Genomic DNA, 19,846 nt, shown 5'->3' on the forward strand with positions numbered 1-19,846 from the left:
TGGGTTAGAGCTTGAGTGACAGCCAGGAGCTTTTTTTTTTTTTATAGGAGTCTATTATGTGAGGGATTAAGTGCAGCCGTGCTATTCGACCTCCAGTTGCTAGTGCTTTTTAGGCTCAACTTGTGATATGAGACTAGCAATGTTAGTGCAAAATAGCATACAATTTTTATGCTCCACTTTTAATTTAGGCCATTAACTAAAATGACTTAAAGTGGGTGATCCTAAAACCGTCAAGAAAAGTATAGACTGGGTGCACCAAGCAGATATTTTCTGCTGTTTTATTGTAATTATTTCCAAAATAATCAACACAACACAGGTATTAATTATGAGACTATGCTCATTTTTTATTAGCTGAGCCCAAACACAAAGTGGATGCTGCGTGTGAGCACACTAATGCATTATACACTGTTTTAACCATTTATTATATTGTTCTTTAGCTTTCTGGAGGTTCCAAGCCTGGGTACAAAGGCAGCTGAAAAACTAAATCACAAGGGTACTGAATGTAGTCTTGTGGAGGCCATAATTGTTAACTAACTCTGGCCTCTTTTTCAAATTCCATGTTTCCTGTTCCCCCCACTGCTATTGTCAGCTGCATATTCACCTACCTTTTCCCTCTCCATTTAGCAACTGATTTAACATCCTCCTAATGTTCTGAGGCATCAGGTTGCGGCTGTTTCTGGTCACATGATCTGAAGCGGTAATACTAAGCAGTATTCTTAGGTAACAAGTGTATTTATGGTCTCCACTAGACTTTATCAGCTTGCTGTCTTACGCATTTGAATAGAGTAGGCTGCACAGAAACAAAGGTGCAAACCTTAAAAAAAAAGTTTAATTTATAAAATATGATTAGTAAGATGTGTAAAGATTATTTTTTTTTATTTCTCTTTACAAAGCACAACTTTGGAAGCAAAATATATCATTGTTTGTGATTTGGGTAGACATTAATAATATCCCTTACATACCTAAGGTGTCTGATTGTCTTGCATTCGCTATTAAATAAAGGACAATTTTCTTATGTTTTAAGGCAATTAAGTATAATACTTTATTGCCATCTCATTCTGTCAACTCAAAGGGCAAACCTATCAGCCCCCTGCGCAAGCACACAGAGATATACGCAGATCCACACACATACACATAATCTGTATATTTTTTTTTTCATATTAAGCCTTCAGTTATGCTTATTCCATTAATATTACATTTTCAAATAAACATTTTTCTCATAAAGTAGAAACCTGTATTTTGTTGCAGAATTGATGCCAACCCTCTAAGGCTTGAGAGGAAATATTTAACTGTGCACAGACTCCTACACATTTGGATCTGCCAATTACTCTCTGCAACACATTAAGCTTAATAGCCAGTGTATTCCGGATTTGGCGACAATGTTGATTTAAGCTGAAACAGTCTGAAGTCCCGCTACAAATTCAATGTCTTTAGGCGGCTTCTGGTTTTTCCTTCCCTTTAGAGTCCTTGTTCTCAACAATGCCCCTTTTCAGGCTTGTCCAGGTACAACACCTTCACCAAGTCTTCAAGTTCTGTCCGGCAAACTTGAGTTTGGCACATGTGGTCTATTTGTGATTCTCCCTCAGTGAAGATTTTCCATTGGCCTAAAATATAAAAAGGGTACACTTTTACAATCTTTTAGCATAAAATAGACCTGAGAAATCAACTCTGAGAGCCCTTTTTTCCTCAGACACTCTATGGTTTATAACCAAGATGGACATACCCAGAATACCCTTTATGAGCCAGATTGTTATATTTCATTATTGGGACAAATAAAGACTTCAAGGTCTTATCCACAATGAGACTAATAACAAATGAAAACCTATTCCTCAAAAAAGAATTGGAATGGCCGGTATCACATTAGTTAATACTGTAATATTATAGTTTAGTTTTTTTTAGAACTCAGTATTCAGTCCAAAATTCACACTTTTTTGAGAAGAAATTGCCAAAAAGCTTTGAATTGGTGGAATGTCTAGTTTTAGCAGTGATGAATTTAATCCAGCGAATTCTGACTATATGAAACAATTACACATTTACACTGTAAACACTGAATGAACTATTACAAGGTCATTTTACATCCTTTTTTGGTAGAATGTATTGTTTATCAAAATGTATAAATGGGTAAAATCATTATGTGATTGATTTACTTAATATATTATATTATACAAAACCTCTACTATTATGATTATATACATGAAGATAATAATGGCCCTAGGACCAGATTACAAGTGGCACGCTAAATAATTTTTTAGCTGGCGTGCTAACTGCGCTCAGAGTAAAAAATGTATTTATTACAAGTTGAAAATAAAAAGTTAGCATGCGAATGAAAGACTGATCCATGCTAACTTCAGTACTTCAGATATAGTAATCGCCCTAACTTTTTCTATTTACAGACTTATTGCTCACACACTAATCTGACACTTTGTTAGAAAAACTGCGCTAAACCCGAAGTGAGCTATTAATACTTAAAATTCCTATGTTTTTCATATAGAATTTTTTTTCTTTTTCATATATATATATATATATATATATATATATTTATATATATATATATATATATATTTATATATATATATATATATATATATATATACTGTGTATGTATATATATATATATATATATATATATATATATATATAATTTTAAAACAATTATATTTATAGAAGATTCCAAAACGATCTGCACTCCCAATATGCAACTCAGGTAGCAATAACCACACTGCAAAGTAAGGATAGGCGAATGTTTCTAAACATTAAAAGTTTAACATGAATTTTGATACATTCGTTCGTTCAAATCGAATTTTGAATGTTTATATAACATTCTAACATTCTATTTTCAAATTTTTCAATAACTTCGAAAAAATTTGTTCGAATAATAGAATGTTTAGCTATGTATTTTATATCACATTCAATTTAAAAATGTATTATTCAAATTCGAACGTCACATTCGAATTCAAATGTCACATTCGAATTCAAATATTAACATTCTAATTCGAAATAGTATTTCTAGTCTACAACTGTGTTTTATAAATGTAATATTCAAATTTGAAATAGTATTTCTAGTCTAGTACTATGCTTTATAAATCTAATATTCAAATTCGAAATAGTATTTCTAGTCTACATCTGTGTTTTGTAAATGTAATATTCGAATTTGAATGAGACATTCAAATTCAAGTATTACATTCAAATTTGAAATAGTATTTCTAGTCTACAACTGTGTTGTATAAATGTAATATTCAGGGGTTAGGGGAAAGTCTGACAGCTCGTGGAAGTGCATTCCAGAGGGTTGGTGCTGCACGAAAGAAGTCCTGTAGTCTAGCATGAGAGGTGGTGATGGTAGAGGACGCATGAAGCAGGTCATTGTTGGATCTTAGGGGGCGGGCTGGAGTATATTTGTTGATGAGTGAGGACAGGTAGGGTGGGGCAGCATTGGTGAGGGCTTTGTAGGTCAGGGTGAGAATTTTGAATTTAATTCTGCTATGAATGGGGAGCCAGTGAAGGGACTCACAGAGAGGTGCAGCAGAAACAGAGCATCGAGAGAGGTGGATTAGCCTTGCAGATGCATTTAGGATGGATTGAAGGGGAGAGAGGCTGTAGAGAGGGAGGCCAGATAGTAAGTTATTACAGTAGTCGGGAAATTACCAGGGAGTGGATTAGCTGTTTAGTAGTTTCAGCACTCAGAAACTACTTTTGGAGATATTGCGTAGGTGGTTGCGGCAGGATGAAGAGAGCAATTGTATGTGGGGAATGAAGGACAGATTTGAGTCAAGTGTGACTCCGAGGCAGCAGACTTTGGGTGATGGGGAGATAGTGGTGCCGCCAACAGTGATGGAAAAATTAGAAACTGGAGTAGAGTTAGAGGGGGGGATTAGAAGTAGTTCGGTCTTAGACATGTTTATTTTTAGGTGGTGAGAGGCCATCCAGGAGAAAATGCCAGATAAGCAGTCGCTGATGTGAGAATTGACAGAAGGATATAGTGCAGGGGTGGAAAGGTAGATCTGGGTATCATCAGCATAGAGGTGATAGTTGAAGCCAAAGCTTTTGATGAGTTTACCCAGTGAAGAACTGTAAATAGAGAAGAGTAGAGGACCCAGGACAGAGCCTTGAGGTACTCCAACTGACAGAGGCAATGGAAAGGGGGAGTCACCAGCAAAAGAGATGGAGAAGGATCAGTTAGAGAGATAAGAGTGAATCCAGGAGAGGGCAGTGTCACAGAGCCCAAGAGAGCTGAGAGGCCATAGGAGAAGAGGATGGTCAACAGTGTCAGAGGCAGCAGAGAGGTCAAGTAAGATGAGTATAGAGTAGTAGCCTTTGTTTTTAGCAGAAAGGAGGTCGTTAGTAACCATGGTGAGGGCAGTCTTAGTTGAGTGTTGGGGACGGAAGCCAGATTGCAGGGGGTCGAGCAATGAGTTGGAGGACAGGAAGTGGGTTAGGCGATCAAAAGCTAGTTTTTCAAGGATTTTTGAAGCGGGAGCAGTGATATGGGGTGGTAGTCCGCAGGAGAGTTAGGGTCAAGGAAGGTTTTTTTGAGATGGGGTGACCTTTGCATGTTTGAAGGAAGCAGGGAATAAGCCGGTAGAAAGGGATAGGTTGAATATATGAGTAAGAACCAGAGTGAGGGTGGGAGACAGAGAAGGTAATAGATGTGAAGGAATAGGGCCAAGTGAGCAGGTAGTGAGGTGTGAGGAAGACAATAGGGACGCCACTTCACTCTCAGTGGTTGGGAGGAGGGTGCAGAGAGCGGCAGAGGGGATGACTGGGAGCGAATTTGGGAGATTGCAGGCTTGTGTAGAGATTTTTCTTTGGATGGTAAGTGTTTTATTGAAAAAGTAGTCAGCCAGGTCTTGAGCACTGAATGCAGATGAGGGGGGTGGTGCAGGTGGGTAGAGGAGAGATTTAGCTTTGCTTTCCCCATGGGCCACTAGTTGGCCATCCCAGGTTCAAACCCTAGATTTCCAGCTAATAAAGAGCTAAAGTAATAATTAGCAACTCACTTGGTGTAGTCCTGGTTATCTGTTTAAATTCTTGCTGCTCTTCAAACTCTTCTTTGGGCATCTTTTCTATGGAAAACTGACGTAGTACACCTACCAAAAAACACAAACATACTTAATTGCAATGTCAGCGATGAAATGCTGTTTTTGGCCTGGAATATCCCTTACTTCTAGAAATCCCATAATTCCAGATATTAGTTTTTACCTTTTTGAATTAACCACTCATGAATTTCAGCTAACGGAGGGTCCTCTGTCACCACAGCTATTTTCCTGATGGTTTCTCCTTCTCCAAGTAACACAGATTCATATACTGGAATTGTTTCTTCACCACATAAGTATTCTCGATCACCAGAATGAGGGTCAGGTATCTCTTCTGTACAAAACACATAAAATAAATGTATTAACATTGTTGACCTATTATAAAACCTCACACAGAGAAGAAGCAACATAATGGGAATAGCATCTGCTAGGTTATGACAAAAAAAAACTTTCAATTTGGTTTTAATTTGCAAAAATCAGATTTACCAATCCCTGGTTTAAGGCTTAAAGGGACATTAAGCACTTAGACCCAGTTTCCACTTAGGTGGTAATGTTTTGAAACTGGTGGTAACATTATAAAATCTCCATATACTTTGTATATATATATATATATATATATATATATATATATATATATATATATATATATATATATATATATGTGTATACATATACACTAATTAAAGGGAAAAATAAACTTTCACGATACAGATAGAGCATGCAAATTTAAGCAAATTTCTAATTTACTCCCATTATCAATTTTTCTTAGTTCTCTTGGTATCTTTATTTTAAAAGGCTGAAAAGTAAGCTTATGAGCCGGCTCATTTTTGGTTCAGCACCTAGGTAGTGCTTGCTGATTGGACGGGTACATTTAGACACCAATCATCAAGCGCTACTCAGGTGCTGAACCAAAAATGGGCTGGCTTCTAAGCTTACATTCCAGCTTTTTAAAATAAAGATACCAAGAGAACAAAGAAAATTTGATATTAGAAGTAAATTAGAAAGTTGCTTAAAATTGCATGCTCTATCTGAATCATTAAAGTTTTATTTTGACTATACTATCCCTTTAAGCATTTGTTTTGGTGGGTGGCCCTAGGATCCTCATTTACAAAGCTTAACATTACTTTTTCTACATTAAAAATAGTCACCTAAATTACAAGTTTTGCGGTACTTCTATACCCCTAGAAAATTGGCCTTTGCGCGCGGAATGGAAGGTCACCCGTATTACAAGTCCGCTAGCGTTTTAGCCTGTACCGCAACCCTCCATTCCGTAATCAAAAAATGGCTTTTGAGTGTGGAATTTTCAGGTCACCCATATTACAAATTGTTCGGTCAGGCTAATATGCTAGCGTTATAGCCTATACCGCAACAATCCATTCCGCTATCCCCCACATCACTAATACTAAAATGAACCTGTTAACCCCTAAACCCCCATCCCCCGACATCGTGACACACTAAATTAAACTATTAACCCCTAAACCTAATACCCCCCTAACTTTAAAGGGACACTAAACCCAATTTTTTTCTTTCATAATTCAGATAGAGCATGCAATTTTAAGTAACTTTCTTATTTACTCCTATTATCAATTTTTTTTTCGTTCTCTTGCTCTCTTGAAAATTATGAATGTAAATCTTAGCAGCCAGCCCATTTTAGGTTCAGCAACATGGATAGCGCTTGCTTATTGGAGGCTGACATTTACCCACCAAGAAGCAAGCATAACCCAGGTTCTCAACCAAAAATGGGCTGGCTCCTATGCATCACATTCCTGCTTTTTAAATAAAGATAGCCAGAGAACAAAGAAAAATTGATAATAGGAGTAAATTAGAAAGTTTCCTAAAATGGCATGCTCTATCTGAATAATTAAAGAAAACATTTGCATTTAGTGTCCCTTTAAATTAATCCCTTAATGACCAAGGACGTGTCAGGCACATCCGACAAAAAAATACCCTTAAATACCAAGGATGTGCCTGACACGTCCTCTGGGGTTTCAAGCTCTGGAAGTGATGGTGATCGCTTCCAGATGCTTTCAGGGTATTGCAGTGATGCCTTGATATTGAGGCATCACTGCAATACCCTTTTATACCCACTGATGCAGAGAGGGCCCCTCTGTGGCATAAATATTTTGGTAAATGAGGGAGAGGGAGAATAAATGTTAGGTAAGAGATATGGGAGGGGGGCAGCTACACTACAGAAATATTGTATAATATTAAAAATAAAAAACACACACACATTTCTTATGGAATAATGGGTACTGGCAGACAGCAAATAGGTAGAGGGGGGAGGGTTAGAGCGCTGTATGGGCGGGGGATCAGGGAGGTTGGGGGCTAAGGGGGGATCCATCACTGTAGACTAAATATAAAAAAAAAAGAATAAATGCCTTTTATTTTAGTACTGTCAGACTTTCTGCCAGTATTTAAGATGGCGGTGACAATTGTGAGGTGGGGGAGGGAAGAGAGCTGTTTGAGGGGGGTCAGGGAGGGATCAGGGTGTGGGATGTGTCAGGTGGGAGGCTGATCTCTACACTAAAGCTAAAATTAACCCTACAAGCTACCTAATTAACCCCTTCACTGCGGGGCATAATACAAGTGTGGTTCGCAGCGGCATTTAGCGGCCATCTAATTACCAAAGTAATGCCAAAGCCATACTGTACATGTCTGCTATTTCTGAACAAAGGGGATCCCAGAGAAGCATTTACAACCATTTGTGCGATGATTGCACTAATTAATTATACAAACAAAGAAATGTAAAAATAGCTTTGATCCCAAACGGTCAGAAAATGGAAAACTGCTGTGGTCACTAAGGGGTTAAAGTTACAATATAACTAATTTCAAATAAATAAAAACTTACCTGTGAAATAAAAAAAACTTAAGCTTAGTCTATAAATAAACCTAACATTAATATTTTAACCAAATAAAATATACCAAAAATTAAAAAAACCTAAATAACAAAATTAAAAAATCCTAACACTATGAAATAAAACAAAAAACCTAACATTACACAAAAAAAACAAAGTCTAAAATTATGAAAAATAACAAAAACTAAGATTACAAAAAATAACAAATTAAGTTATCCAAAATAAATAATACAAATTAAACCTAATTCAATACTCCTATAAAAACAAAAAAGCCAACCCAAAATAAAAAAAAAACCCTAATATAACAATAAACTACCAATAGCCCTTAAAAGGGCCTTTTGTAGGGCATTGCTCTGAAGCAATCAGCTATTGTTTTTTTTTTAAAAATTACAAAGTCCCCCTAACAGTAAAACCACTCACCCACTCAAACCCCCAAAATAAAAAAGACCTAACTACAATAAACCTAAGCTACCCATAGCCCCTAAAGGGGCATTTGTATGGGCATTGCCCTTAAAAGGGTAATCAGCTCTTTTGCTGCCCATTAAAAAATAAAAAAACCCTAATCTAAAAAAAAAACACCCCAAAAAACAACAAAAAACCCTAACACAAACCCCCTGAAATAGGTACTCACCATTCCTAAAGTCCAGCAGGGAAATTTGAGTACCCTGCACTCAACCATTCCTTACCCTGATGTTTTGCTATTGATACACACATGCAGCGCCTCTTTCTCTGCTCTTGCCCATCTATATAGTCTCAAAAGCACACACATGTCTTTAGCACTATATGGTAGCAATATTTCCAATGTTATACATTGTTGAAAACACTCCTTCCATATAGTGCTGAAGACAAATTTGCAGATCTATCTGAATTATAAAAATGTAAGTTTGACTTTCAATTCCCATTATGTGCAGTAAGATATTTTAGTCAATGCTATGCCCTTATAAGTATGTTTCAAGTACTGGAATATTAGTGTGATAAATCAGTCTCATTCCCAGACTTCAGTATCACATCTCATTCTCTGTATACTGTTTACCCCTTACTCTGCTTTCATTAAACTCATAGGAGACAATTTATCGCTGATATCACGCCAGATATCGCTAAATGCTGACAGCATACGCTGTCGGCATTTAACATTGCACAAGCAATTCTGGTGAACTGCTTGTGCAATGCCGCCCCCTGCAGATTTGCAACCAATCGGGGGTGTCAATCAACGCGATCGTATGAGATTGGGCGGATTGATGTTCGCAGCCTCAGAGTTAAGGAGCAGCGGTCTTAAGGCCGCTGCTTCTTAACTCCTGTTTCCGGCGAGCCTAAAGGCTTGCGCGGAAACAGGGGTATTTTACCCCATTTGGGCCATAATAAATCGGCCCCTTATGCTTTTAAATAGTGCTCAGACACGGGCATGTTCCTGAGCCTACTTATGTATGGTCTTCAACTAAGAATATTAAGGGAACAAAGTAAATTCGATAATAGATTTAAACTGGGATTTTTTTTTTAACTTTGCATGCTCTATCCATGTACCTAAAGGGACAGAAAACACAATATTTTTTACATGATTTAGATAGAGCATACAATTTTAAACAACTTTTAAATTTACTTCTATTTTCTAATTTACTTCATTCTTTAGGTATTCTTTGCACATTTTATATGTGCAGCCACCAATCAGCAAATAGCACCCAGGTGCTGAGCCTACTTAGCTATGCTTTTCAACAAAAGGTACCTAAATAATGAAGCAAATGAGATCATTGTAGTCAATTGGAAAGTTGTTTAAAATTGTATGCTCTATCTAGGGGCGCGATCCGATATACGGCGCAGGTTTTGGCGCAAGCATGGAAACCTGCGCCGCCCGTAGTTTCAGCTTGCACAGCGAGCTATCACATATTCGGCGCCGGCAGTTGCTAAAGTGCCGTAAGTCGGACAAACTAGCGATGTCCAGAAATCAGCGCAAGTACAAATTTTTGGAGTCGCCAGTGACTTACGGCACTTTAGAAACTGCCGCCGCCTAAAAAAACTGACTAAAATATTAAATCTCCGTTACTGTCTAACACGTCTCCCAAACATAGCCCGACACGTATACCCCTCTATCCGCAATCCACCCTCTCATTCCTAACAATAAATGTATTAACCCCTAAATCGTCGCTCCCGGACCCCGCCACCACCTATATTAACTGTATTACCCCCTAATCTGAGCCCCCTACACCGCCACCACCTATATTATATATATTAACCCCTAATCTGAGCCCCCTACCCCGCCGCTACCTATATTAACTGTATTACCCCCTAATCTGAGCCCCGTACACCCCCGCCACCTATATTATATATATTAACCCCTGATCTGAGCCCCCTACCCCGCCGCCACCTATATTAACTGTATTACCCCCTAATCTGAGCCCCCTACACCGCCGCCACCTATATTATATATATTAACCCCTAATCTAATCCCCCTACACCGCCGCCACTATTTTAAATGTATTAACCCCTAATATGATCCCCCTACACCGCCACCACCTATTTTAAATATATTACCCCCTAAACCTAAGTCTAACCCTAACACCCCCTAACTTAATTATTATTGAAATAAATCTAAATAATATTAATATTAACTAAATTATTCCTATTTAAAACTAAATACTTACCTATAAAATAAACCCTAAGATAGCTACAATATAATTAATAATTACATTGTAGCTATTTTAGGGTTTATATTTATTTTACAGGTAACTTTGTATTTATTTTAACTTGGTACAATAGCTATTAAAAAGTTAATAACTATTTAATAGCTACCTAGTTAAAATAATTACAAAATTACCTGTAAAATAAATCCTAACCTAATTACAAATACACCTACACTATCAATAAATTAGTTAAAGGGACAGTCTAGGCCAAAATAAACTTTCATGATTCAGATAGAGCATGTAATTTTAAACAATTTTCAATTTTTTTTTTAATCACCAATTTTGCTTTGTTCTCTTGGTATTCTTAGTTGAAAGCTTAATCTAGGAGGTTCATATGCTAATTTCTTAGACCTTGAAGGCCACCTCTTTTCAGAATGCATTTGAACAGTTTTTCACCACTAGAGGGTGTTAGTTCACGTATTTCATATAGATAACACTGTGCTCGTGCACGTGAAGTTATCTGCGAGCAGGCAGTGATTGGCTAAACTGCAAGTCTGTAAAAAAAACTGAAGTAAAGGGGCAGTTTGCAGAGGCTTAGATACAAGATAATCACAGAGGTTAAAAGTATATTATTATAACTGTGTTGGTTATGCAAAACTGGGGAATGGGTAATAAAGGGATTATCTATCTTTTAAAACAATAACAATTCTGGTGTAGACTGTCCCTTTAAATAAACTACAATTGTCTAAACTAAAATATAATTAAATACACTAAACTATATTACAAAAACAAACAAACACTAAATTACAAAAAAATAAAAAAGATTACAAGAATTTTAAGCTAATTTTACCTAATCTAAGCCCCCTAATAAAATAAAAAAAGCCCCCCAAAATAATAAAATGTCCCTACCCTAAATTAAATTACAGAAGAAATCAGCTCTATTACTAGCCCTTAAAAGGGCCTTTTGTGGGGCATTTCCCCAAAGTAATCAGCTATATTACCAGCCCTTAAAAGGGCCTTTTGTGGGGCATTGCCCCAAAGTAATCAGCTCTTTTACCTGTAAAAAAAAGAACAACCCCCCCCCACAATTACAGCCCACCACCCACACGCTCCTAAGTAAGGGGCGGGCGACGCTGCATATCGGATTGGGCCCTAAATCGTGAAAGATTTCCTGTCAGAATTGTAGTTGTTTGAAAGAGTGACACGCTCTGGATGTGGGTTCACAGATAAAGCACAGAATCTATCAGACAACTAGCTTCACAAGAAGGGGTTAAGATGACATCAGCTGGTTCGGTATGAATATACAAACATGCTATTGCAGTTATTACTGGAATAATTTGCCTTGTAATCCTTGTCTGCATTTTCCATGACACCAATAAATGACACAGATTAATATTAAAATAATTTGGCTGCAATCTTCCTATCTCTAGTCCAGCAGTACTCAACAGGTTTTTTGTTTTTTTTTACTTTGTGACACCTCAGACTTATTTTTAAAATGCATGTGACTTTCCATAAGTAGGAAAAATTGTAAACCATGAAAAAAACAAAAAACTTTGGAAGTCCCTTTTTAAATACATAAGTAAGATAAGGTCTTAATCTTAAAGGGACCTTAAACACCTTCTACATTTAACAATTATATATTTTATTAAGTATACAAATTGTAGAATAACCTTTTTATTATTATGAAAATACCAATTGACCTTCTTCTGATTATGTAAATCCCTTTGAAAGTTTAATTTCAACTGCAGCCTTTTTAACATGATGAGCGCCGCCATATTGTAACGCACGTTACTTTCGGAGCACGGGTCACGTGGCGCACGCTCCCGTGAATAGAAATGCGCATGCGTACAACATAAAATGTCTCCTGCATCTATGAAGCTCGCTCACTCAGTTGCTGAGAGCGAGCTTCATCACCATTTATATGACAGCTGTATTAGGGAGCTGATTTTCATCAATCTATTTTTTGCACAATTAAACTTATTTAAGTATTTTTTGATAGCTGCCGCTTTCAGTTCTCCTGAGCCAGAGGCACACTTACGGAGATCGCTGCTATCGCTGTGTTTAATGGCAGCGAAGTGTGCCTCTGGTATTGCAAAAGAGAGATATTCTAATGCGTGCACGCTCACAGCCAGGAGCTTAGCCACATCCGGAATAGTCCCCAGCACTTCAGCAGTGCCGGGACAGATGAGCAAAGGAATGGGGAAACAGAGTTACAAAATAAATACAGGGAGTGCAGAATTATTAGGCAAGTTGTATTTTTGAGGATTCATTTTATTATTGAACAACAACCATGTTCTCAATGAACCCAAAAAACTCATTAATATCAAAGCTGAATAGTTTTGGAAGTAGTTTTTAGTTTGTTTTTAGTTATAGCTATTTTAGGGGGATATCTGTGTGTGCAGGTGACTATTACTGTGCATAATTATTAGGCAACTTAACAAAAAACAAATATATACCCATTTCAATTATTTATTTTTACCAGTGAAACCAATATAACATCTCAACATTCACAAATATACATTTCTGACATTCAAAAACAAAACAAAAACAAATCAGTGACCAATATAGCCACCTTTCTTTGCAAGGACACTCAAAAGCCTGCCATCCATGGATTCTGTCAGTGTTTTGATCTGTTCACCATCAACATTGCGTGCAGCAGCAACCACAGCCTCCCAGACACTGTTCAGAGAGGTGTACTGTTTTCCCTCCTTGTAAATCTCACATTTGATGATGGACCACAGGTTCTCAATGGGGTTCAGATCAGGTGAACAAGGAGGCCATGTCATTAGATTTTCTTCTTTTATACCCTTTCTTGCCAGCCACGCTGTGGAGTACTTGGACGCGTGTGATGGAGCATTGTCCTGCATGAAAATCATGTTTTTCTTGAAGGAAGCAGACTTCTTCCTGTACCACTGCTTGAAGAAGGTGTCTTCCAGAAACTGGCAGTAGGACTGGGAGTTGAGCTTGACTCCATCCTCAACCCGAAAAGGCCCCACAAGCTCATCTTTGATGATACCAGCCCAAACCAGTACTCCACCTCCACCTTGCTGGCGTCTGAGTCGGACTGGAGCTCTCTGCCCTTTACCAATCCAGCCACGGGCCCATCCATCTGGCCCATCAAGACTCACTCTCATTTCATCAGTCCATAAAACCTTAGAAAAATCAGTCTTGAGATATTTCTTGGCCCAGTCTTGATGTTTCAGCTTGTGTGTCTTGTTCAGTGGTGGTCGTCTTTCAGCCTTTCTTACCTTGGCCATGTCTCTGAGTATTGCACACCTTGTGCTTTTGGGCACTCCAGTGATGTTGCAGCTCTGAAATATGGCCAAACTGGTGGCAAGTGGCATCTTGGCAGCTGCACGCTTGACTTTTCTCAGTTCATGGGCAGTTATTTTGCGCCTTGGTTTTTCCACACGCTTCTTGCGGCCCTGTTGACTATTTTGAATGAAACGCTTGATTGTTCGATGATCACGCTTCAGAAGCTTTGCAATTTTAAGAGTGCTGCATCCCTCTGCAAGATATCTCACTATTTTTGACTTTTCTGAGCCTGTCAAGTCCTTCTTTTGACCCATTTTGCCAAAGGAAAGGAAGTTGCCTAATAATTATGCACACCTGATATAGGGTGTTAATGTCATTAGACCACACCCCTTCTCATTACAGAGATGCACATCACCTAATATGCTTAATTGGTAGTAGGCTTTCGAGCCTATACAGCTTGGAGTAAGACAACATGCATAAAGAGGATGATGTGGTCAAAATACTCATTTGCCTAATAATTCTGCACTCCCTGTAATAAGAAGATAGATTTATATATGAAGGGGGAAGAAATGTAGTTTGATATATAACATTATAATTTATACTATGTGCATTAAAACTTCATAGCATTAAATTTAAGTGTTTAAGGTCCCTTTAAATGGCATAGCAAGATTAATTTCCAGAAAAAAAGTAATGGATTTCCCTAAATCTCATACAGTATCACTTTTGTTAGAGGATTTTGCATCAGAGGGTCACGTAAGGTAGTTTGTTAGGTGTTAGAGGGGGTATTGTATTTTGCAACAGATCTTACCACAAGTTCGTTCATATAGTTAATTGCTTTTGAGAATGAGTTGTGCATAAGAATAACAACAATGAGAAAAGGTTGTTGTAATGGGTTAATTTCCAGTTTGGTGGACCAGACTATAGCTAGAGTTAAATGCACTGTGACAGTGTTATGATTATAGTTATCTGTACTGATCAGGGTCACGATTTGTGTTAATTGTAGTGTAGGAGTTTAGGTTAGTGGTGGTTAGGGTTTATTCTGGGCTTGTTAAATCACCAACATTTAAGAAGACAAAACTCATTGTGTTAGATCAAAAATGAAAACCTAAAATCTGTTGTGTAAGATTTATTAGTAACTGTACAACTGCTTTTAGCTGTAAAAAATGATTATGCAGGAGTTCTGTAGGTAACCACACATAATAGTGTCAGCCTTAGGATATTGTTGTTATTATATTTTAGTGCCTCCCATAGGAAGTAACTGTCCCTATTACCTAAAAGTACTAGCAGTCACTATAATCTAAAAGTAGTAACTGTCACTATTACCTGCAAGTAGTAGCAGTCACTATTGCCTATAAGTAGTAGCAGTCACTATTACCTATAAGTAGTTACTGTCACTATTGCCTACAAGTAGTTACTGTCACTATTACCTACAAGTAGTAACTGTCACTATCACCTACAAGTATTACCTGTCACTATTACCTACAAGTAGTAACTATCGCTATTACCTACAAAGTAGTAACTGTCACTATTATCCACAAGTACTAACTGTCACTATTACCTACAAGTAGTAACTGTCACTATTGCCTAAAAAGAACTAACATTCACTATTAACTACAAGTACTAACAGTCACTATTACCTACAATTAGTAAATGTCACTATTACCTACAATTAGTAACTGTCACTATTACCTACAAAGTAGTAACTGTCACTATTACCTACAAAGTAGTAACTGTCACTATTACCTGCAAGTAGTAGCAGTCACTATTGCCTATAAGTAGTAGCAGTCACTATTGCCTATAAGTAGTAACTGTCATTATTGCCTACAAGTAGTTACTGTCACTATTGCCTACAAGTAGTTACTGTCACTATTACCTACAAGTAGTAACTGTCACTATTACCTACAAGTAGTAACTATCGCTATTACCTACAAAGTAGTAACTGTCCCTATTACCTCCAAGTACTAACTGTCACTATTACCTCCAAGTACTAACTGTCACTATTACCTCCAAGTAGTAACTGTCACTATTGCCTAAAAGTACTAACATTCACTATTACTTACAAGTAGTAACTGTCACTATTACCTACAAGTAGTAACTGTCACTATTACCTGCAAAGTAGTAACTGTCACTATTACCTACAAGTAGTAACTGTCACTATTACCTACAAGTAGTAACTGTCACTATTACATACAAGTAGTAACTGTCTCTATTACCTACAAATAGTAACTGTCACTATTGCCTAAAAGTACTAACATTCACTATTACCTACAAGTACTAACAGTCACTATTACCTACAAGTAGTAACTGTCACTATTACCTACAAAGTAGTAACTGTCACTATTACCTACAAGTAGTAACTGTCACTATTACCTACAAGTAGTAACTGTCACTATTGCCTAAAAAGTACTAACATTCACTATTACCTACAAGTACTAACAGTTACTATTACCTACAAGTAGTAACTGTCACTATTACTTACAAGTAGTAACTATCACTATTACTTACAAAGTAGTAACTGTCACTATTACCTACAAGTAGTAACTGTCACTATTACCTAAAAATAGTAACTGTCACCATTACCTGGGAGCTAGAGCAGCACTAAACAGATGAGCAGCTTGAGTGTTCTGGCTGACCCACTACAATTGATACCAATAGTGATACCACTTTGTTGTGGGTCATATTGGGTCACCCAGGATGCATTCCACAGTGGGAATTTTCATACATATGAAAGCAGAGCTTCCTGCTGTTCTGCATATTGCACGATTGTCACGGGTTGGAAGCTCCGCCCCACTGCTTCTTCTTTAGGGCATTTGCTCGAGTTTCCACAGAGAAACCATCGACTGCTGTGGCTCCTCCCATACCCACCCTGACTCCACTCAAGCACAGCCATGACACAACTGACCCCACCCCTAGTACATCTGTAGTTGTAACTCCGCCCATAAAATACGTGTGGGCCACCACCAAAAAATTACCCTCACTTCCCTGTCCCAGGAACCCTCCAGGAAATGTTTTATGGTATGATGAAAGGGCAGCTAAGCAATATATTACAATGCATTGTTGTATAATACAGATTAATCTGCTTATATTAGTAACAAATATATGTCCTATTCTAGTGCCAGCCACTGATAACTGCCATAGGTCTATTGGTGGAGTATAACACACCTCCATGAGTATGAAAATAAAAAGTAGTTTTATTTGAGACAGCAGCATCTGTTTTTCACTAATAAAAATAAGTTAAATACCTGTGCAAACACAGTCTTATTTAATCTATTTTTATTTAAACTGCTGTTGCTGCTTAAACAAAGTCTGTATGATATAAAGAATACAAACCGCTCATCCAAATTGTACTTCAGTTAGAATCTATATCAAAGAAAAAGCTTGAGTAAAACTATCGGACCTTAAACTAAAAATGGAATGCTCCATAAAATGTTTAATTAAGTAAAAGTAAAACAAACTATGTACAGAAAATTGATTATTTATTTTGCCCTCTATGCCTGCAATTTACCTCAGGGGTTTTTCCACTGCCCCCACAAAGGCTGAAGTGGATGCTGCAGGTTTCAGATATCTGATGTTGCAACATGAAACACGATTGCATCCCCAGTTAATATCTGTCTCTAACTGGCCACAGCAAAGAAGATTAGATAAACATATTCACATATTTCAAAGGGTGTTTTTCTGGACTGCACAATAATGTAATTTTTGCTAAAAAAATATATATTTTAGAAACATATAAAACATGTAGTGCTTAATTGTCAAAATATAGTTAACTTTTAAAAAAAAAATGTCTAATAAAAATTTCCAATAAGCAAAGTACAAGCATTCACTTATTTGAGCAAGTTCAAATAGATGTTTTTATTGCACATGTTATTCATAGTGATTTTTATATAAAAAAAACAACAACTTTAAAATATGCATCTGTACTTTCAGGATCCAGCCTCCATCGTACTGATGCCTTATGTTCAAAGGTGTCACTGAGCAATGCCTTCAAATAAAACTGTGTTGGCAATCTCATACAACAAGAACTTGCTGGAATTTTTTAAAATGTAGCCTAGAAATCAAAGGGAGTAGGAATCACAAAATGTACCCTTCAGTAAAATATTTTAATATTATAATTACATTTTTTTTGGTAAATTATGATATTCTGAAATATAATACAGATATTATTTTTTCATTAGCAACTAAGAGACAAAATAATAAAAGATTAAAGTCATTCCAAATGCACTACAGTTTTTTTTATTGATTGTTCCATAAATTACAGTGTCATTTAGACATTATAAACTTCCAATAATCAAACAGATGCAATCATATATTCAGCAATATATTATTCAAAATGAGGATTTCCCCCCCCCCAAACATATAGATTTAAATAATGCATATAGAAACCTATCTATAATAACTTAATAAATCCTATAATACATAGTTTCATCATTTTGTGCAGAAGAAATGGAGAAGGAAAGAGAAAAATATCTTCTTTTTCTCTTTCTTCCCCCCTCCTTCCTTCTCTCTTTCACAGAGTCCATCTTCATATAAAACTAAATGGGATCTATACACATGTACAGGTGGCCCTCGGTTTACAATGGTTCAGTTTGCACCGTTTCAGAATAACAACCTTTTTTTCCAGTCCTGTGACTGCTATTGAAAAGCATTGAGAAGCAGTGCATTGATTAAAGTGGGTGGAGATGTCCGCTTGTGTTGCACCACATATGGTAAGTGCCCCCTACTGCCCCCATACCAGTCCGCACTTCCTCCAACATACCAGGGACTAGGTATCAAGAGTTTATTATAAAGTTCACATCAGAATGGAGCTTGATGCCCCTTTTTTCCCAGTGAGCCTGAAGGCTTGCCGGAAACAGAAGTTATGAAGCAGCGGTCTAAAGACTGCTGCTCCATAACTTGTCCGCCTGCTCTGAGGCGGTGGACAGAAATCAACCCGATCGAATACGATCGGGTTGATTCAAACCCCCGGCTTGCCGCAAATCTGGAGAGGGCGGTATTGCACAAGCAGTTCTGGTAAACTGCTTGTGCAATGATAAATGTCGATAGCGTATGCTGTCGACATTTATCAATGTGCAGCAGACATGATACGCTACATCGTGCCATGTCCTCTCGCAATTTGATAAATATGCCCCATAGTGTGGCACAGTGGACTATTGTTTTAGTGTAGATAATTGGTTCTTGCTATCTCTTTTTCAAGTCAGTTTCCCAGTCTCTAATAATACTAGTTTTGATCAGAGATCATCTGCCAGCCTGTTGACAGACACATCTCTCGAGGAGAAAGCGGTCTAAGATTGACTTATTCTCATAAAAAATCTTTAAATCATTTAATTGGTGTATCTGCCCAGCACTTAATATTTGTCTCAATGAATATTGTGTTGGGAAATACAACAGCATGTACTATACCACATGTATGAACAACATTGATGCTGTAGATGGCGCTGTTCAGTTTAGATTGCTGATTGTTTATATCTGTGATCTTGTTCATTCTTTTATACAGGAAGGAAGTTGTTTTTTAATCTCTATTGTGTTTTTCCTCCTCTGTGTGTGCTGACTATAGTTTTACAAGTCCTTTGGTATGTTCCAAATATTGCTGATGCATCTGTACAAGTAAAGCCTAATGCAGTTTTCTTTAAAAGCTTCCAGTGTCTTTTTGATACATATACCAACAGGTTATGGGCCCAGACACTGAAGAAAAAGAAACTACAAGTCAGTAAGTGTTGCATCTATGATCCAAGCAAATACTGTGTGAGGAAACAAGAGCTGCATCCAAATTACTGAAAGATGGCAAGTGGTTCAGATGTGAAATATGCAATAGCGAAGTTAAATAATACCAACTACCAGCTGTGGAAGTTTAAGCTTGAAATGCTGTTATCCAAAGATGATTTATGGGAGGTGCTGGATACAAACAGACCCACTGATAATCCAGGGGAATGGGACAAGAAAAACAGGCAAGCAAAAGCAGTTATAAGCCTGTTAGTGGAGGATGATCAACTCATTCACATAAGAAAAGAAAACACAGCTAAAGGTATGTGGACTGCACTACAAAAACTGCATGAGCGTTCAAACTTAAATAGTAAACTATATTTGCTGCGCA

General features: G+C 37.3%; 1 protein-coding gene across 2 annotated transcripts in view; it reads right to left on the bottom strand.

The window, feature by feature from the left end:
- Positions 1-319: 319 nt before the first annotated feature.
- CHRDL1 (chordin like 1) overlaps positions 320-19,846 on the bottom strand; it is a 277,410-nt gene continuing 257,883 nt past the window's right edge. For both annotated transcript variants that reach the window (XM_053699306.1, XM_053699308.1), the window contains 3 exons: positions 5,197-5,364; positions 4,995-5,084; positions 320-1,604 (listed from right to left, as the gene is read on the bottom strand). In XM_053699306.1, the coding sequence (XP_053555281.1) occupies positions 1,474-1,604; positions 4,995-5,084; positions 5,197-5,364 (389 nt within the window). In that variant the 3' untranslated portion in view covers positions 320-1,473. The remainder of the gene's footprint in view (positions 1,605-4,994; positions 5,085-5,196; positions 5,365-19,846) is intronic.

This window comes from Bombina bombina, chromosome 1 (assembly GCF_027579735.1).
Source record: "Bombina bombina isolate aBomBom1 chromosome 1, aBomBom1.pri, whole genome shotgun sequence".
Lineage (NCBI taxonomy): Eukaryota > Metazoa > Chordata > Amphibia > Anura > Bombinatoridae > Bombina > Bombina bombina.